Source organism: Epargyreus clarus, unplaced genomic scaffold (genome assembly GCF_041222505.1).
Source record: "Epargyreus clarus isolate Ecla_fem2 unplaced genomic scaffold, WU_Ecla_fem_2.2 ptg000016l, whole genome shotgun sequence".
In the NCBI taxonomy this organism is placed as follows: domain Eukaryota; kingdom Metazoa; phylum Arthropoda; class Insecta; order Lepidoptera; family Hesperiidae; genus Epargyreus; species Epargyreus clarus.
Window position 1 is genome coordinate 1433056 of NW_027332224.1, and position 21836 is coordinate 1454891.

General features: G+C 38.4%; 2 protein-coding genes across 2 annotated transcripts; one reads left to right on the top strand and one right to left on the bottom strand.

The window, feature by feature from the left end:
• The first annotated feature begins 7383 nt into the window (after positions 1-7383).
• On the top strand, positions 7384-20444 carry LOC140748761 (uncharacterized). Its single transcript, XM_073081626.1, has 6 exons — positions 7384-7444; positions 14758-14876; positions 15511-15627; positions 16226-16328; positions 18244-18379; positions 19880-20444. The coding sequence occupies exons 1-6, from the start codon at positions 7438-7440 to the stop codon at positions 20052-20054; spliced, it is 657 nt and encodes a 218-aa protein (XP_072937727.1). The 5' UTR covers positions 7384-7437; the 3' UTR covers positions 20055-20444.
• Positions 7987-9864, bottom strand: Rad60 (DNA repair protein Rad60). The gene is made up of 2 exons (XM_073081618.1): positions 8581-9864; positions 7987-8078 (listed from the first exon to the last, which is right to left on the bottom strand). The coding sequence occupies exons 1-2, from the start codon at positions 9767-9769 to the stop codon at positions 8002-8004; spliced, it is 1266 nt and encodes a 421-aa protein (XP_072937719.1). The 5' UTR covers positions 9770-9864; the 3' UTR covers positions 7987-8001.
• Positions 20445-21836: the final 1392 nt, after the last annotated feature.

Here is a 21836-nt window from a genome sequence, read left to right on the forward strand (position 1 = left end):
ATCAATTTATGTACTGCTTTTGCGCATGTGGTTTTTTCTCAGAATGGAATTGATTTGAGTCCACCTGATGGTACGTGGCTACTGCCGCCCATGGACATCTGTAATCAACCCCAGATAGGATTAGGTATTCCTACCTGAGGTCGGCCACAGATGCGCCGCTACCCCTGAGGGCTAATCTCGAACGCCTCAGATAAGTATGTCCTTACCACACCCTTCAAACCAGAACACAGCAGCGCTTAATACTACTGTTATAAAGTAGAAATAGGTGTGGCTGTGGTGCCGCCGGAATCGAACCACAAAGGGTTCTACCATCTTAATTGTAGTAATTGATATAGATTTTGCATAGCTTTGAGAACTTTTTAGAAAACTCTCAAGCATTTAAATTTTCTCGCGATGTTATCTATATGTTATGACAATTACACTATGTGATAATTAATTTTATGGCGATTATTCCTGATACTAATATTACTTGATTACTAATATAAAAAATAACTGAATATGAATATCCCATAGTAAGTATTTAATAATTATGAAATTAGCAAAATAGGCGTAGCAAAATACTTGGGGGGTCTTTTAAGATGGTAGCGCGTGAAAAAGATTGAAAAACACTGAGTTTCAGTTTATAAAAAAACTTAACAATAAATAATTCAAGTAAATGTTGGTTTAGTACACATTTCTGAATTCGGCGCTCATATTGGACACGCTGTTTACGCCGTTATCCAACGAAATATATATTAAACCATGTCATAATGAGAAGGATTAGGCCATAGTCCACCGCGCTGCCCAAGTGCGTATTGGTAGACTTCACATACCTTTGAGTTTTTTTTTATAAATCTCTCAGGTATGCAGGTTTCCTCACGATGTTTTCCTTCACCGTTTAGTAAGTGATAATTAATTTCTAATACGCACATAACTTTGGTAGGAATATCTAATCCTATCTGAGGTTTATTACAGATGTCCATGGGCGGCAGTAGCCACTTATCATCAGGTGGACTGCATGCTCGTCTGCTACTCCTATATTATAAAAAAATATAGCATTTACTTACTCACTAACAGTGAGACCAGTGATTTAAGTGTCGATATGACGAATCACTTAGCTATATGCAACGGTCTTTCTTTTGATGTGATTATTGATAATTAAGTACTTGTTATTTAACATTACAAATTTGTAGTTACAAGGTCGAAAAAAGTATTTTAGTATGTAGGTACCGAAATATATCTACTTAGGTTTTAATATTGTAGTTACAAGGTCGAAAAAGTACATTAGTATGTTGGTAAAACCTACTCCTAAATGTGGGTTTTTTTATAATATAGAAGAAGTAGACGAATATGCAGTCCACCTGATGGTAAGTGGCTACTGCTGCTCATGGACATCTGTAATCAAACCCAGGTAGGATTAGATATAACTCCCTGAGGTCGGTCACAGATGCGCCGCTACCCCTGAGGACTAAGCTGGAACACCTCGGAAAAGTATGTCTCCCTTACCACATCATTCAAACCAGAACACAGCAGCGCTTAACACTGCTGTTATAACAGAAATAGGTGTGGCGGTGGTGCCGCCGGAGTCGAACCACAAAGGGTTCTACCACCTTGACCAGAAATAACATACATACATGCGAACATTGTATATGAAATACAAACTTGTAAAAATACACTTTGTTTTATACATTCCCATACTAACATATTAAATTTATCATTGTCTGGTAATTTTATTCTAAACACACTTGCGACATATTTTATACCGGATGAATAAGATAATAATTATATTCATCCGGGTATCCTATCCTTCCGTCCTATTCATAAAACAGCATCAACCCATAAATTACTAATTTAATTAATAATATATATTGTGACTATTCCTAAAGTAAACGGAAGAACAATAGAATTAACTAAAATAACAGTATTTATATCCGTCGACGACCCGCGTGGCGGAGCGGTCACCATACCGGTCTGACACGCAGAGGGTCCGAGGTTCGATCCCGGCCAGACGGATATCTAAATGATGAATTTAGATTTCTGTTTCTGGGTCTGGGTGTTTGTGTATTTGTCTATGTGTGTGTCCATGGCACCCACGATACAGGGAATCCTAGTGTGGGGCTGTGAGTGTAGAAAGCGTTTTGTTTATATTTATTTTCTGGATTCCTATTTTTATCGATTTTCGAATTACTTACAAGTTTTGTATTACTTACAAGGGCTGGTTAGGTTATGGTAGAACATAAGAGAAAATAGCGAGAAGGGCGGTACCGCGCCCTAGCCGCCCTGCGAGCGGGTGGGTTCAATTAATGTTATTTCAGACTTTTTTTGTTTACGAAAACCATCAAAAGGTACCCGACGACGTGGGAGCGATGCCGGATTATGTGGGATTTTTACCGCACTAAAACCCCCCCGGTGGCCGTCCTCAACGCTTGGTGGAGAACTCCGGGATCTCCGATGGAACACAACCGGAGTCCACCGAACGCGATGTCTCTATTGGGCTCTGCCCTGGGGGACTTGACGCCCTACGCCTTACGCACTGTACTCCCGCACACCTGGTGTTTACGACGGTATGCGGCCATACTCACCGCCGTCCTTCCCGGGGTTACTAGCTGCACGATTTGAGCTTCCACTCTTACCGCTCACAACGCCGGAAGCCCCTTTTAGTCGCCTCTTACGACAGGCAGGGGATACCGTAGCCCTATTCTAGTCTCGGGACTACAGGGACAATGTTATTTCAAACCTAACGATTTACGAAAAAAAATACATCAAATAAAAATAATTGTTGTTACGCCTGTAAAGGCCGTTTGTGTGGTAAGGGAGACATACTTTTCCGAGGCGTTCCAGCTTAGTCCTTAGTAGCGGCGCATCTGTGGCCGACCTCATCATCTAATCCTATCTGGGGATGATTACTAATGTCCACTGCGGCAGTAGCCACTTACGATCAGGTGGACTGTATGCTTGCTGCTACTCCCATACTATAAAAAATGCCTTACCTCGTTAACTCGCTAAAGACGACATCTTGTGTCATAAAATAACTCATAAAATATAAATGACAAAATGGGTAAATAAAATTCGTAGTTAATTTTTTCAATTTTTATTAATAATATTTTATTTTATAAATATTGAAGGTGGTAGAACCCTTTGTGGTTCGACTCCGGCGGCACCACCGCCACACCTATTTCTACCTAATAACAGCAGTGTTAGGCGCTGCTGTGTTCCGGTTTGAAGGGTGTGGTAAGGGAGACAGACTTTTCCGAGGCGTTCCAGCGTAGTCCTCAGGGGCAGCGGCGCATCTGTGGCCGACCTCAGGTAGGAATATCTAATCCTATCTGGGCTCATTACAGATGTCCATGGGCGGCAGTAGCCACTTACCATCAGGTGGACTGCATGCTCGTCTACTACTCTTATATTACATAAAAAAAAAATAGCTGACCCAGCAAACGTTGTGTTGCCATATAAATAAAAAATGTTGAGGGTGAACAATCCTTATCACTTAGGGGTATGAAATATAGATAGTAGCCGATTCTCAGACCTACTGAATATGCATAAAAATTTAGTGAAAATCGGTAAAGCCGCTTCGGAGGAGTACGATAACTAACTTTGTGACACCAGAATTATTTTATCATAAACTGTATAAATTAACACACTAACTTTGATATAAAATATATTTCATCTATTACGGATGGGTGAAGATCGTCCCTAATTTGGATGTTTGACTATAGATTTTCAGTTGGTAAACATATTTCCCAATACATTACGTATGGGAGAATACATTTTCCATTTGCAATGTTAAATTTGTAGGGAACTCCCTCTGCGCGAGTTTAACTGGCATTTGTCCGGTTTATTTAAATATAACAGATAAGCATGCAGTCCACCTGATGTAGGTAAGTGGCTACTGCCGCCCATGGACAACTGTAATCAACCCCTAGATAGGATTAGATATTCCTACCTGAGGTCGGCAACAGATGCGCCGCTACCCCTGAGGGCTAAGCTGCAACGCCTCGGAAAAGTATGTCTCCCGTACCACACCCTTCAAACCAGAACACAACAGCGCTTAACACTGCTGTTATTAGACATACATAGGTGTGGAAGTGTTGCCGCTGGGATTGAACCACAAAGGCTTCTACCACCTTTTAAAATATAGGAGTAGCAGATGAGTACGCATTCCACCGTACGTAAGTGGCTACTGCCGCCCATGGACATCTATAATCAACCCCAGATGAGATTAGAACCTACTTGAGATCGGCCACATGGGCCGCTACTCTTGAAGACAAAGCTCGGACGCCACGAAAAAGTATGTCTCCCTTACCACGCCCTTCAAACCAGAACACAGCAGCGCTTAACACTGCTGTTATAGGCAGAAATAGGTGTGGCGGTGTTGGCTTTCAAAGGATTTTTCCAAAAGTAGGTACCAAATAATGATCAATGAGAGACCGTAGTACATTATTAGTTCTATTTCCCCGTATTCATATCGCAATATAGGTAATGTAATATATAGTCCATTAATTTTTATCTCTGTCGGCATCCCATAGTTAGTTGCGTGCAGTAAAATGCATTTTGTGTAAAGTAAAACAACTTTCATCCTTTCCGACGGTCTTTGGCTGAACCGACGTTTTTTATAAGGGACGTCGCATATTGTTATCTATACTAATATTATAAAGAGGAAAGCTTTGTTTGTTTGTTTGATTGTAATGAATAGGCTCAAAAACTACTGGACCGATTTTAAAAATTCTTTCACCATTCGAAAGCTACATTATCCACGAGTAACATAGGCTATATTTTATATGAAATATATTTGATAAATAGATTTTGAGGCGGTACAAAGTTTGCCGGGTCAGCTAGTTTTAAATAAAATACATTTACCAAAGTAGTCGTCGACTAATTACAGTCCATTACAGTGTTATTTACAGTTACTAATTAGTCTAATTACAGTCCACTTGAAGGTGGTAGAACCCTTTGTGGTTCGACTCCGGCGGCATGACCGCCACACCTATCTCTGCCTCATAACAGCAGTGTAGCGCTGTTGTGTTCTAGTTTGAAGGGTGTAAGGGAGACATACTTTTCCGAGGCGTTCCAGCTTAGTCCTCAGGGGTAGCGGCGCATCTGTGACCGACCTCAGGTAGGAATATCTAATCCTATCTGGGGTTGTACAGATGTCCATGAGCGGCAGTAGTCACTTACCATCAGGTGGACTGCATGCCCGTCTGCTATTCCCATATTATAAAAAAGAAATTGCTGGGCACGAGTCTTATTTCAGATTTAGACAGTATATATTAATAGTGTAATCCGGGGTTGATTACAGATATCGATAGTCGGCAGTAGCCACTTTCCATCAGGTGTAAATAGGTTAAGTCCGCGCCAAATTGCTAGTCCGCTCTGAAGTTGTTGCGATTACAATTTGCTATTGCGACGCGATTCATTTCTATATTCAGTGCGGACTAGCAGTTTTACGCGGACTATATGGACATACTGCATGCTTGTATAGAACTTAATTTTTAAAACCTTACCACACCAATTAATCCAGAATACAGCAGCCCTATATTGTTGTAAGTTATAAGCCAGAAATTATGACCATAATGTAGCTATGGAACCAAGATTTTTTAGCACTTCTTTTTTAATATGGAATACAAACCTTTAAAAAGAGTGGATTGAGGTTCAAATTCTAGAAGTACATATTGGAAATTAATCATTACTTTCTGAAAACGTGAAGGAAAACTTCCTGAGGAAACCTGCACTGTCTATCAATTCGCCCTCGACTAGCGCGGTGGACTAAAGCCTAAACCGCTCTCTGAGAGGACACCCGTGGAGGTTAGTGGTCCGCCTCGCACGCTCGTATGAGCGGGCGGACGCCGGACCATACTCCCATTTAAAGGGGTTCGTGCCCCTATACGATCGACCACCTGCGAGGCGCCCGCTCCCGCTTTCAGGGTTGGTAGCCTCCGACCATCAGGGGACCGTCCGCTCGATAACGACGCGACAAGTACCAAACCACCCACTTAACAGTGGGGTTGATTTTTTTTAATACTTGTTTTAATTATAATGTATTAAATAACATTATATTATTATGAATAAATACTAGGAATCCAGGGAATTCGACTAACCGCGAATCTGCCCGCGTGGCGGAGCGGTCACCGGTCTGACGCTTAGAGGGTCCCGGGTTCGATCCCCGGCCAGACAGATATCTAAATGATGAATTTAGATTTCTGTTTCTGGGTCTGGGTGTTTGTGCATTTGTCTCTGTGTGTCCATGGTACTAACGATACAGGGAATCCTAGTATGGTGTGAGTGTAGAAAGCGTTTAGCGTTTAGCCCGGGCAACGAGAGAACCCTCGAGACCCTAATTTCCTGCCCACCGCCCTTATGTTGACAACGCCGCAATGTGTGCCCGGAGGGTAAGACGTTCCTCGTATGTCTTTTTTTTATAATATAGGAGTAGCAGACGAGCATGCAGTCCACCTGATGGTAAGTGGCTACTGCCGCCCATGGACATCTGTAATCAACCCCAGATAGGATTAGATATTCCTACCTGAGGTCGGCCACAGATGCGCCGCTACCCCTGAGGACTACGCTGGAACGCCTCCGAAAAGACTGTCTCCCTTACCACACCCTTCAAACCGGAACACAGCAGCGCCTAACACTGCTGTTATTAGGTAGAAATAGGTGTGGCGGTGGTGCCGCCGGAGTCGAACCGCAAAGGGTTCTATCACCTTTAAAATGTCTGTCTGAGACGCGTGCCCAGCAGTGGGACAGGTAGTTGATGACACCCAAACCATTTACATCATCATCATCAACCCATTACTGTCCCTCTGCTGGGCACGGGTCTCCTCTCAGAATGAGAAGGATTAGGCCATAGTCCACCGAGCTGGCCAAGTGCGTATTGGTAGACTTCATATACCTTTGAGATTTTTTTTTATAAATCTCTCAGGTATGCAGGTTTCCTCACGATGTTTTCCTTCACCGTTTTTAAGCAAGTGATAATTAATTTCTAATACGCACATAATTTTGAAAATCAGAGGTGCGTGCCTGGGATTTCAACCTCGGACCCCTCGATCGAGAGGCCGCGTTTCTTAACCACTAGGCTATCGCTGCTTTCTTTTACATAAAGGATATTATTTCTAATACTAAATACCCACAATGTGCGGACTTCCCAATAAACATGAAAAGACACCGTCCTATCACTGAAACTATTATTGCTTATCAGTAGATAAAGCAATTAATCGTATGAATAACAATTCTTCCTTAAACAATATTTTAATCAATTTGCAATGTGCGAAAACAATATCGCCCTTATTACGTTGCGATAAAAGTTTTTTTTATGATTTTTCGATAATCCAATCGCAATTTTACGTGTTTTTGATTTCTGCGCGAGTATAAATACTTTACTTTGGATTGATGGGATCAGTTTGTGGCTTACTTCCATAGTTCATACAGTGAAATATTTTGTGAAAAAATCCACTAATAATGTTCGGTATGTATTTTTAAATTGTAAACAATAATTCAATTATTATTAGATTAGCTTGACAGTTACTGAGTGTAACGCCCGTTATTGATAATCGATCTATCCTGTCTTTGCTACATTTAGCAATCGATTGACATTTAGCAATTTCTTTATACAAGACATTGTTCAATTTCGTATTGTAGAAGGTAAAAACTTGGATAGATTGAATATTAATAACGAATGTTAAGTATCAGGATCAAAGGAATCCAGATTCAAATCCTTAAACATCTTTATAAAATTTTGTTCATAGTAGGTAATTATAATTTTCTTTAAGAGTGAAGAATGTAAGATTATTGCAATATTTTCAAATATTTTAGAAGTCTAGTAATTTATACATAACAAGATGATCATACAGTCACTGACCATCAGGTGAACTACATGCTCATTAAGTTTTCAAAAAATCTTTACATACTAATATGACAGAGTAGAATCTTAAAATATCATTCTTAATTCTCATTTATAAACTTTCGTGTGAAGTCTGTCCATCATGTAGAAGGCTTCAAGAAAATACATTTAAATTTAAATATCTATTTATTTACATTCAAAATTTTTACATCAATGCAATCACCGCTATCCATGTCCAAATCCTTGGGAGTTAAATTACCTGAAAAAAAAAACAAAAATGTTTTTTTTAATGTTATTTTTATCATAAACTTTATTCAAAGTATGTAATTAATTCCTTTTATTTATAACACTAATGTGGTAAGCGAGCATGCGGTCCACCTGATGGTAAGTGGCTACTGCCACCCATGGGCTGATAACTCCAAACTAGGGTTCTATAAGAAACTAATCACAGATATATGGTCACTAAGTACTAAGATCGCCTCATACATAAGTCATCCACACCTGCGCACCGAAAAGTGGAAGTATTTATTTCTACCTAATAACAGCAGTGTTAAGCGCTGTGTTCTGGTTTGAAGGGTGTGGTAAGGGAGACATACTTATCCGAGGCGTTCCAGCTTAGTCCTCAGAGGTAGTGCATCTGTAGCCGACCTTACATAGGAATATCATATCTGGAGGTGATGTTATGTCCATGGGTGACAGCTTACTATCAGGTGGACTGCATGCTCGTCTGCTACTCCTATTGAAATAAGAATAATGCCTACCTCTAACAGTTTCTCCGTCAAACTCAAATCTCAAGTTAGCAATCGGTACTTCTAAATGTTCAGCGCACTTTATTAACGCTACTTGTAGCTTGTCTTCTCTGCCAATACCAACTACGTACGGTTGCTTCCTACCTTGGCACTGAAACTTTAGTTTAAAGCCATGTATTACTGTCTTCGTTGTTTCTTGCAACAACGATGTGCTCGTTACCCCACCGTCTATAAACTTAACGAAGCTGTAGTCTATTGAATCTGGCGTATCGTCTGGTTTTAATATATTATTGTTGTACAAAAATAATAACTTTTCTTTACTAACGCCTTCCCTTTCAGAAAAGAAGTCAAATATTTGTGATAGCTTTTGTAGTTTACGAATTTTGAATTTAACTACTTCGAGGCTTTGCCACAAAACTTTAACGGAGAGTTCCTCGTTGTCTATCGATGTGTCTAAATCGTTATTAATTGTTTTTTCCGGAGTGTTTTTGAATAGTGCTATATCTTCGGATGCATCGGGGTATTCATGTGTATTGCCAATGTTATAGGTTGGGATGGAAGAAGATAATCTTTGCGATAAATTTTGGCGTCTGGTCCGTCTAGGTAATTCGGGTGTATCGAGACTAATTGGTGAATTATTAGCCCTTCCTCGCCCCTGTCTTCCGCGAGATCTGCCTCTAACAGGTTCAAAGGAGGGTACCTCAGGAGTGGTTGGGGTGGTCGATTTACCCCGACCACGCCCTCTTTTAGAGTTTCCAGAACCCCTAGTCCCTTTCTTAGCCCCTCGGCCCCTCTTTCCTGTAGTTGTCGGTAAAATATTATCGATATAATTTACACCTTTTTTTCTCTTGCCTCTCCTGGATGGAGCAGTTTCCACTAATGGACCATTAAGAAATAAGTCTGTTGAATCGTAATTTTTTGTTCTATCGTCAACTGTACTTGGCGATTTTGAGGCACTGTAGGTATCAGACACTATTACGACGTCGTCATTCGGAAAACTGCTTGTTATACTACGTGTATAAGGTCTTCGATTTTCGTACGATTCAGATACTAATATCACATCTTCATCGTTGGAACTGTTACCAATAGTCGAATTATATTCCAAAGTGTTTTGTTGAGCGCGCAATATCCTTTTATTTCTCTCCAGCCGCTGAAAAATCTTATCTGGACTGTCGTCATCTGAGTCGGATGATATTAACATAATTTTATATCTAATAATCACCAAAATAAGATTTTTTGTTTAAAATGATTCACAATTGTTATTGCGGAAGCGCGAATAAGTGACAGTTGACGTCAGACAGACAATTATTGGTTTTTAATTTTTTTCTACGGCTTCATGTCATTTGCACTTGCAAAACAACAAACAGCTTTCAGATTACCCATCTAAAAAGATAAAATATTACTATTGTGTATATTAAAACTCAAAATGATAGAGCTAAATGCATATAAATAAAATATGAAGTTGTTTAATGACACTAAAAATGTATCTATTATTCTATTATTACTATTATTCTATTAACAGTGATATTGAAGTGAATAAATAAAATAGAAATGAATAATTTAAAATCTTACATAGTTTTGAGCCGGATACTTGTTGAGTAATGAACTTAAATTGATAAACATATTTGATTTTATCAAAAGATAATATTACTTTCATTATACCGCTGACGCGTGAGATATTTATTTGTCATTAACTTAATTAAACGTGACTGAATTACATTCAGAAAACAATTATTTTAATTAGTAATCTTCTAAGATGAGCTGTGTTTATTAATATCTCATAAAAATACCGATCGAACATATTTTTACCACGCTTTTATTAGCTTGACCTGTACTTATGTATGCGACGGAATCTTTGAACTCCATTTTTACCCACTTTGAACGGTCTGATTAATTTAAAATTTTGAACAATTATCAAGAATCGATGATAATACACGATTTTAATAATTTTATCCCATTTCCTCATCAGGATTATCAGAAATCAGCATTAACGATTTTCCTTCTGCGATTTTAGCGTGGTTTTTAGTTTTTAAACTATGATTATTAAGAAAAACAGAATTAAAAAATCTTTATTATATTAAAGATAGAAGGATCATGCATGGTTTAAATAGTTGCCTTATATAGAACCTCCTTTTCGAAGTCGGTAAATGATATTTAACTCGGATCCTGACAACAAGTATCATTAATATCATGTATTTTTTTATAAATATAAATAATAGATAAATTTTATATTAAATAAATAGATAATTTTTCTATGACGTCTATGGGCAAAGATAACGTTATCAAGGAATAGGAAAAGATTAAATAAATAATAGGTATCAAGAAATATTGAACTTGAGTGGCTACTTAAATGTACAGATAATATTATGAGTACCCTTTCATAAAGTTATGACGTGTAAAATAAACTTAGAATATAGAAAATAGTAAATAGCGCCTTCATTTATGTATATTCAAAAATCCACCCCAGGAGGCATCAAATATTACAATATAAATCAATTGTAGAGTTACTTAGTATTCTTTTTATAAATAGTCGTATTTCTTAATATTTTAAAATGTAGTGTTCCATTACTTTAATAACATACAAAGTTACATAAAATGACGTAGTAAACATTATAATTATTATGAAGGGAGCCGAAATGGTAACAATATTGGTGCCACATAATTAGTATGGTGCGTATTTATTTGTATGATCTGAGTACCTATATCTAATAAAGAATGTGCTATGAGCTGTAATTTCCTATAAAATAGTTATTCACAGAATTATTAACTAGTATTATTTGATTTATCACGTTATAATTTGCCTTGTGTGACTTTAAGAATATACTCAGCCATGGATTTGTGCAAAAATATTAGAATCAAAGGTTGGTAACACTGAAGAGGTTTTCTTTATTTTTTTTAAGTACTAACTTCTTAGACGACGTAAAGTTTTCATTATTCCAATGTATTAAATATTGCATAAAAATTATGTAAAAATAAATTAACGAATATGAATATTAAATTGGATCAGATGATTTTAGGCTTCAACATTTGATGTTTGCGATAATAAATTATCTTGGTAGATCTAAGATATTATTGATTTATTATTGAGTATTATCTACAAATCACGTTGTGTCGTGTATTCAAAATGTATATATATTCATTAATGTTATATCTCTTACGCACATAAAAATAAAAACTTTTAGCATTTAGTCTACCATATTGCATACGTGCATTAGTAAACTTCATACATATTTAAGATTTTTAATTATCTTTATTTCTAATTATCGAAATATTAATCTACATATGAACAATACTAATATAATTTAATTAAATTTTACATACTTACAATGGTAATAGAAATACACTAATTAGATACGTGAAATCAAACATGTATAATAATGATTATTACAGATACCTAATCATTTTAATCATTGTTTCTGATTGCTATCTATTATTCGTTTTGCACGGAAAATTTCGTAGAATCAATTAATATTTCTATTTCAATATCCTAATGAGGGAAAAACCGTCATTACATCATTAGTTTTGACTTTGTCTTTAAATGAAAATATATTAAACGCTTTCTATACTCATAGCCCCACACTAGGATTCCCTGTGCCGTGGGTGCCATGGACACACACAGACAAATACATAAACGCCCAGACTCAGAAACAGAAATCTAAATTCATCATTTAGATATCTGTCTGGCCGGGAATCGAACCCGGGACCCTTTGCACGTCAGACCGGCATGGTGACACGCGGGTCGTCAACATCAATCCAACATTGATGGAAAAACATTTAATTACACGTTATAGGTAAATAAGATAACTCGGTCGAACTTTATTGTGTCACAAAACATTCAAAGTAGAACACAATTGCACCACTGCTGCAACTAGTCTCCTCTCAGAATGAGGATTAGGCCATAGTCCACCGCGCTGGACAAGTGCATATTGGTAGACTTCACATACCTTTGATTTTTTTTTAATTTCTCAGGCATTCTCAGGTTTTCTTTCATCGTTTAAACATGTTACTTCGCTAAATCAGAGGTGGGATTTGAACCTCGGACACCTCGATCAATTTCATTAGATTATAAACTGTCATAATATTCCTTTTATCATTAATTAATTCCATTCACTTAGTAAAACTTGTCGATTTAAATCTATTGTATCAATATTGCATCGTTGCATCGCATCGTATGTGCTTATGACGTCATAATTCATACTTAACGAATTAAATGACTTGTCTCTATTTAAGGAAGTGATCTAAACAAAACCCAGGCACCTCTAATTTTGCAAATGTATGTGCTTAAACGTCGAAGAAAAGTATCGTGAGGAAATCTATACACCTGAGAGTTTATTAAAAAAGTTTTATAAAGTGTGTGAACTGTGAACTATCGATTCGCAATTGGCCAGCTCGGTGGACTATGGCCTTAACCCCTCACTCTGAGTAGAGACCGTCCCTTTCGTCATCAACCCAATACTGTCTCACTACTGGGTACGGGCCTCCTCTTAGAAGGATTAGGCCATAGTCCACCGCGCTGAACAAGCGCATATTGGTAAACTTTAGTAACCTTTGAGAAAATTTAAGATCTCTCAGGAAAGTACCTCACTATATTTTCCTTCACCATTAAAGCGATTAATAATTTGTAATCCGGACATAATTTCGAAAAAACAGAGGTGCGCAGGTTTTGAACTTCAGACCCTCGAGGGGTCGAGATTCAACCATTAGGCTCTCACTAACTCTTGCATTAGTATTATTTATTACTTTATTTTTATATTTACAACAAAGCTTGTGAAAACAGATTAACTCCTTGATCATGAAATAGTAGAGCATTGACTCGTTTCGAAAGAGAATATCAGTGCTACAGTACATCTATTAGTATAAATCATGATAAAGTTATAGCAATTAAAATTATCAGCAAATAACGTATGATAACCGGCGAATGTTACAAGAATATTGGATTATTCATGCGACAAAGTTATCAAAGACGAGACTAATAAAAATCTGTGGCTAAGGTTTCCAAAATTAATTAGTCTTTTAACTAGGGAAATATTATAATTACTATTTCGCGCCAAAAATCCGCCGTTTTGATGTTTCTTTCTAACACCTATCTAAGGACACTCGGGTCATTTAGATGAATATAATGACACCTTAATTGTCGAAATTCATCCAGCCGTTTGTTAGATCCGACCAAATAAAGAAAGACAAACATACAAAATACGCGCGAAAAACATAACCCTTCCTTGGCAGTCGGGTAAAAACACGCTTAATAAAAATATAGCCTTTGCTACTCTCATTTGAGACGAATACAACGATATGTCATATGTTAATCCGTCAAGCCGTTTGTGCTGCAGCGTGACAAAGAATGATACATACAGACACTCGAAAAACATTACCTTCCACAGTATTTTATTATAATATAGAAAGTGGCTATGGCAATAGTACCGGCAGGTAATATTACAGATATTCATCAACCCCAGATAAGATTAGATTCGTATCTACGGTCGGCCACGAATGTTACTCCTGAGGACTAAGTAGGAACTCGGATAACCATGTCTCCCTTACCCTTCAAAACAAAATACTAAAGGAGCCTCTATTAATACCTTTTGTTATTTAAGACAAAACTGAAAAGTTACAAACCTTAAAAAACATAAATCATCATTTAAAAATGAATCAGTGTGATAATGATAAAATGATATTAATTATTGCAATGATAACGACGTTGACTAATCTTTCCAAATCTCCCGACAAGGATATTCATTATTTATCATTAATCCTAATTAGTTATTGTTGTTAATGATGTGATTATCATCGTTCACTACTGTTGGCAATGAATTCCAATAACAGATTAAAATAACAGTCCGCTTGATGGTAAGTCACTGCTGGATTTGTAACCAACTCGATATAAAACAGGATCTACCTGAAGCCGATCACATGTTGCCACGTAAGGACTAAGGTCCTCATATGTAAGTCAGTGATCCACACCCTACCACCAACGCAGAACTGCTTCAGGCTAGAAATAGGTGTGATACTGATTCTTTAAAAGATTTTTGGTTTTTTCGACGACTGTGTCACCGTTTTAAGATGCCAATTATATTTTACTAGGTTTCCCGGTAAACCAGATCTTAATCATCAAATCTGTCCTTTGGTTAAGACATTGTAGGCATAAAACTTTCAATAACTATTCCATAACAATATTTCTTTTGTCCACAGCCAAAATCCTCCCCATCTTCGTGCTCTTTGTGGCCACCCATCAGGCTACGGTCCCCGAGGCAGAAAACCACTTGGCAGGTATTGACCCCAACACCCTGTCATGCGACCCCCTAGGAAAGGTAACTACTAACTTAATTTTTTTTTATAATATACGAGTAGCAGACGAGCATGCAGTCCACCTGATGGTAAGTGGCTACTGCCGCCCATGGACATCTGTAATCAACCCCAGATAGGATTAGATTCCTACCCGAGATTAGCTACAGATGCGTTGCTCCTGAGGACTATGTTGGAACGCCTCGGATAATGTCTCTGCTCCCACACCCTCTAAACCAGAACACAGCAGTGTTGAGCGCTGGTTATTGGGCAGAAATACATAGGTGTGATTGTGGTGCCGCCGGAGTCAAACTACAAGCACTCTACCTTCAAGGTAGATATGGTGCCTCCGTCGTACCATGAAGGTTGTATCGTCCACCTAAGATACCAAGTATCACTTCTACAGATATATTTCATCTTATAATAATAATAATATACTTTATTGCCTCAATATACATTTTAAAAAAGGGGAAAGATTTACAAAATTTACAGAAAAAAAAACCATATAAGTAGTTGTAGAGGCAAAAGGAGGTGGCTCAGCGTTTGCTGACACAGAGTCAGGGTTCTGTACAGCGCTGTTTTTCAGCCACATCCCTGTCCCTCAGATGTTAAGCGGGAATAAGTGATCGCTATTTCTAGTATTACAATCTTAATTTTCAGATCCACTTGCTGCTGCCCCATTTTTACGACTGCTCCAAATTCTACAAGTGTGCTCATGGTGAGGAAGTCGAGTTCGAATGCGCCCCCTTCGGCCTCTTCTTCGATTTTGAACTGCAGGTAATTGACCATTATCATTTATTTTTCACTTCTGCAATCAACGATATGATTAGATTCCTATCTGAGATACGTTGCTACCCCTGAGGAGTAAATTTGAAAGCCTCATAAGTATGTCTTACCACACTCAAAGCGACACAGCAGCGCTTAACACTGCTGTTATTGTGTAGAAATAGGCATGACAGTTGTGTCGCTAAGGGTTCTACCACCTTCATATTAGTCGTACAGCATCGACAGTGAAGATACTACTCAAGCTTAATGGCTTAAGTGGTGGTAGTTAAAAATTAAGACCCCCCAACCCCAGGTCAAAATAAATAAACGCTTTCTACACTCACAGCCCGACATTAGGATTCCCTATAACTTGGATGCCGTAGACACACACAAAGACGTATACACAAACAACCAGACCCAGGACAGATATCTAAATTCATTATTCAGATATCTGTCTCGCCGGGGATCGAATCCGGAGCCCTTTGCGCGTCAAACCAATATTTTAATTACTTATTTACAGGTACACTACTATTTCAGGTTATAATTACATACTCTTATTAGCGAGCTTAAGTCTGAATTTGTGCGGTATTCAATATTTGAATAATTTCAGACCTGCAACTGGCCCTGGGCTACCAAATGCTGGCTCCGTGATGCCCCCGAAGTGGAGGGCTCCGGCGAAGAGGAGTACAACTGGCTCTCTGGGAAGGACTCTGGTAAACACTAAGCCTCTCCATCTATCAGGCTGTATCATGCTGTCGAGATTACCACGTCATAATCATTCAATTTTCGACTCCTAGAATAAGCTAAGTGATATTGTCAAGAATTTGTATATGATCTTGTTGATGTATCAATAAATCTATTTAAATAAATATATACCCGAAAACCATTTATCATTATAGCTCATGTTGGTGTATTAATAAACTGTATGAACAATTATAAACCTAATTCCATTTCGTAACCTACATCCAATTACATACTTATATTCAATTTTATATTGTTTACTTACCATGTAATTATTAATAATCATAATTTGAAAATACGTTGAACATATTTCACTCTTTCCACATATCTTCTCTACGAACTTAAAATACATAGCATTTGTTACGAATTCATTTAAAATATCATCCCCTCAAGGGTTAAGAAGGTAAACATCATTAATATCCGAATATTAGCCACTAAGGTTATACATTTTCGAGTTCATTTTGAAAAAGTCTAAGAAATATATTAATTTGAATATTATTATTCTGGTTCAACTGAATAAGGGGATAAATAAGGGTTGAAAATTTGTTTCGTACATCACAATACCATTACCACAAACATGAAACATAACATAACATTACTATTGCCATAAAGAGTTTGAAATAACAACAGATAACATCATTTTCACAGAGTGTTAAGAGTTTACTCATTTATCACCTTCAAACTTATATTTGAAAATCACATTCCGTATGAAATAAACCTGAAACTTAACAAATCATTTAATAAATCAACTCCTTAGGGGTTGAAGAGGGTAAAAGTTGTTAAAATGCTAAATCACTAAGAAATGTTACAGTCCGTATTTAACTACTTATTGAAAGCAATATTCCTTGCTAACAAACTTGAAAAAAACACTAATTTTGTTCGTATTTGAACTACTAGAAAGAGACTAAGTAAATTAAGACACCACCCCTAAGACGATAGATAGGGGAAGAAAGGTTAAATAAGTAGTTTCTGTAATATTAAAACTAACCTACATACATAGCTTTATTATTCCTAGGTAGAGACCCAATAAAGAAGTAAATCTAGACCCACTTAAAAAATATCTAGGAAAAGCCGGAACTACTGCAAGTAGACTAAATACAGGACTAGCTAGACTAAATACAGCCCTCAGGGGCGAGTTTTGGGAGAAGGGGACTAATTGTTCCGATCCGTTGCTTAAGATTTCGCAAGGGTTTGAACTACTTATTCCATTCGCTTGATGCAGATTAAACCCCCAAAAATCCTAACAAAAACTCTTTGGTATAACTCTGTCAAATCTGACATCGCCGCTATACAAACTTCATCCATCAATTCACGCTTATACATATCTCATTACATGCTTCGTCAGCCAATTACCATACATACATTAGTTTTTTCCTGTCACGAGGGCGTGTGCCTATCCCATTCTCACTTTTCCTGTCATGAATGCCATGCGCAGTGCATCTAGAAATTCCCACACACGGACACAAGTCCGCGTGACAAGAAAAATTACACATTTATACATTAGTTTAAGATATTTACGGGAGTCGTATCCCGTGATCCTTTTTAAAGGTTAATTTGACTGGTGGCAACAAAAGGTTTTGACTGGCAGCAGCACTCCACATCTATTTAGTTAATGGTTACTGCCGCTTATGGACATCTGTTAAGGCAGCAATGACCTGGGTTGGTCATTACTGCCTTAAGAGTTACATACGACCTGCATGGCGGAGTTACCATACCATGACACGCAAGGTACCGGGATCGATCCCCAATCAGTCAGACATCTATAATGAATTTAGATTCTGGGTTTTTGTGTATACTATACGTCCTTGGCACCGACAGGAAACCCTAGTGTGTGTAGCAAGTGCCCATGAGACTTGCGTCCTTGCTAAAACCTGTTACTCCTTACAGCTGATGCACCAAGCCTCATCGGACCAGCGCCACCCAATAGCGTAAGATCCATGGAAGTCCAGCCCCAGAAGTTTAACTCCAACATTGTGCTCAACTGCTTGAGAGCCGACTCTGCCGTCAGAATGGAGCCTTACAAGTAAGTGTGTCAACTTGGTGGTAAGACACTGGTGGTAGACATCTGTTAACTTCACATAGAACAAGAATGCGCCTGTCTGCAGCACATCTGTCCTGTCATTCTATCCAGCATATCTGTGGCAGCACATCTGTCCTGTCATTCTGTCCAGCACATCTGTGGCAGCACATCTGTCCTGACATTCTGTCCAGCACATCTGTGGCAGCACATCTGTCCTGTCATTCTATCCAGCATATCTGTGGCAGCACATCTGTCCTGACATTCTGTCCAGCACATCTGTGGCAGCACATCTGTCCTGACATTCTGTCCAGCACATCTGTGGCAGCACATCTGTCCTGTCATTCTATCCAGCATATCTGTGGCAGCACATCTGTCCTGTCATTCTGTCCAGCACATCTGTGGCAGCACATCTGTCCTGACATTCTGTCCAGCACATCTGTGGCAGCACATCTGTCCTGTCATTCTATCCAGCATATCTGTGGCAGCACATCTGTCCTGACATTCTGTCCAGCACATCTGTGGCAGCACATCTGTCCTGACATTCTGTCCAGCACATCTGTGGCAGCACATCTGTCCTGTCATTCTATCCAGCATATCTGTGGCAGCACATCTGTCCTGTCATTCTGTCCAGCACATCTGTGGCAGCACATCTGTCCTGACATTCTGTCCAGCACATCTGTGGCAGCACATCTGTCCTGTCATTCTGTCCAGCACATCTTAGTCCTCAGGAGTCAATGAGGACTCAGATGGTAGTCAATCAGTCAGCATCCACGTTCTCCCACTGAAACGTAAAGCTTCACTAGAAATAAGCTTATAGCAGCGTTAAGCGCTGCTGTGTTCTGGTTTGAAGGGTGTGGAAAGAGATACACTTTTCCGAGGCGTTCCAACTTAGTCTTTATGTATGGGAACGCATTTGTGAGCGACCCTTGATACCGATCTTATCTGGGATTCATTAAAGATGTCCATTAGCGGCAGTAGCCACTTACCGTTGTGGACTGCATGCTCGTCTGCTACTCTTATTATATAAAAAAAAAAATGAATAGTATTTTATTCGAAGATTAGATTCTTACCTGAACTCTTATAGTAGCGCCGCTACCCATGAGGACTAAGCTGGAATGCCTCGGAAAAGTATGTTTCCCTTAAATAGCTTTAAACCAGAACACAGCAGCGCTTAATGCCTACTGCTGTTATTAGGTAGAAATAGGTGTGGCGGTGGTGCCGCCGGAGTCGAACCACAGAGTGTTCTACCACCACGTATGGATTAATACTTACTTTATATATATTTGACGACCCGCATGACGGAGTGGTCACAAAACCGTTCTGATCCGCAAAGGATCCCGGGTTCGATCCCCGGCCAGACAGACGTCTGAATGATGAATTTGGATATCTGTTCTGGGTCTGGGTATTTGTGTATTCGTCTTTGAGTGTGTGTCCATGACACCCACGATACAGGGAATCCTAGTGTGGGGCTGAGTGTAGAAAGCGTCTAATTTTTGTCCCCAGGGGTGATTGCCAACGTTACTGGCGCTGTGAGGACGGAGTCCCCAAGACCGCGTACTGCTCGGATGGCCTCTTCTTCAACGAGAAGACCCAGCAGTGCGACTTCGAAGCCAACGTCCTCTGTGAAGTCCAACAGGAGGATGAACTCAAAACTGAGTTCATTTCCTACACGAAATAGACCAATTTCCAAAAAGACCATTGAATGTTACAATTGTAGACCGCAGCGTGCAAAAGCTAGAGGACTGTTTTTTTATTGAAAAGCGTTCTATCAAAATGCTAATGACATTTTTAGGATTCTGTGCCCAATCCAAAAATGCAACCTGTTATAGTCCGCGCCAAACTGCTAGTCCGCTCTGAATATAGAAACGAATCGCGTCGAATAGCAAACTGAAGATATTAGCGGGATGAAGACAGCGCGAGACCCCTCCCCGCACCCTCCGCTGCCCGCTCTCGCCCGCGGGCACATAGCTGCGTTAGTGTGCCCTTACGTTGCTACGGAGTATATGCTTGTCGTTGTACGCAACAACTTCAGAGCGGACTAGCAGTTTGGTGCGAGCTATACTAAGGTTTGCTATCTGTCATATGGCTATATTACATCCTCTATCAAAATTATAAAAAATTGCATCGTCTGACTTTTGCAACTTTGTAACTTTTCAATGGGCTAAGGGCTCGAACACAAAACTGCGATGCGACGCGATGCGAATTCGCAACGCAGAAAATTGCGATGCGAATTGCTGCGATGCGATATCGTGCGGCGTAGCGTCTCTCAGGGTGACCAACAACAACAACCACTGTGCGATGCGAATCAATTCGCAAGTTCTTGCGATGCGTCGAGGGAGCTCGCAGATTTTTGCGATGCGACGTCGCATCGCAGTTTTGTGTACGAACCCTAAAAGTTTTATTGAGCTAACCTCAATTGATAAGTGGTAAAATAACTAGGAATTATTATAAAAACAAAATTGGCTGCTTAAAAATAATTAATTGAAAAGGTTTAAGGTACTTAGGCTACATGTTATTCAATTGTTGTACAATTATATCTTATACAATTTCAACGAATCCTACGACACTTCATATTTTCAATGTTCATATTTCATTCATATTGAAATAACATTGACCTTATATTTATTCTGATTGTATATTCTATTCAAATTCAAATTCAAATCTCATTTATTCAAAATTGATTCATATAGAATACTTTTTGAAAGTCAACAAACTACCACCGCTTCGGAAGGTATTTCGCTATGGAGAAGAAGCGGCGCAAGAAACTCTATACGTGTGCATATTTGCATCTTTTAAAGGGTAAATAATATACAATTTTACATAGTGGTACATATAATTAATTTTTGATGTTGGAGCTGGAGTTATCATACCATTCTATTTTAACATTAATTGTTTGATTTTATTAAATTTGATGTTTATAAGGATAAAATTCATCAAGCCGTTTTGGTTGCAGGGGTTGCCAACGAATCAGACATCCATACATACATACATATATCCATACATACACCCATACATACATACGTCCATTCGGTCATAAAACATTACTATCAGTCAAAATGGAGCAGGCTTACTGTGTATTTGTATTTTAAATGTTTCAATTTAAATATCATAAATCCTATAGTTCATCATAATTCATTTATCGTACTTACAATTACATGCATATCATCCAATTTTATCATCATCATCATCATCGACACATTACTGACCTACTTTAATACAAAATGTATACATATGTATACATTTGTATGGGTAAATGTATACATTTTAAGCAGTTGTGTTTTGTTTTTATAATAATTAACAATTTTAAAGTTTTTTTTACACGAAAAAGAGTTTTTTTGGAACTTTATTAAATCAAATTACGGCTAGTCCGCCATTATATTATTTTATGTTCAAACTTTTATGAACCCGAAGTCTCCGTTGGTAAATCAATGTTAATATTTATAATATGGATCTGTTAACT

Excerpts from the sequence above, each read along its gene's own strand:
- Rad60 (XM_073081618.1), bottom strand. The coding sequence starts at position 9,769 with ATGTTAATATCATCCGACTCAGATGACGACAGTCCAGATAAGATTTTT. Across the intron at positions 8,079-8,580 it reads TGACGGAGAAACTGTTAGAG|GTAATTTAACTCCCAAGGAT; the intron begins GTAGGCATTATT and ends TTTTTTTTTCAG.
- LOC140748761 (XM_073081626.1), top strand. Across the intron at positions 14,877-15,510 it reads CATGCGACCCCCTAGGAAAG|ATCCACTTGCTGCTGCCCCA; the intron begins GTAACTACTAAC and ends CTTAATTTTCAG. Across the intron at positions 18,380-19,879 it reads GTCAGAATGGAGCCTTACAA|GGGTGATTGCCAACGTTACT; the intron begins GTAAGTGTGTCA and ends TTTTGTCCCCAG.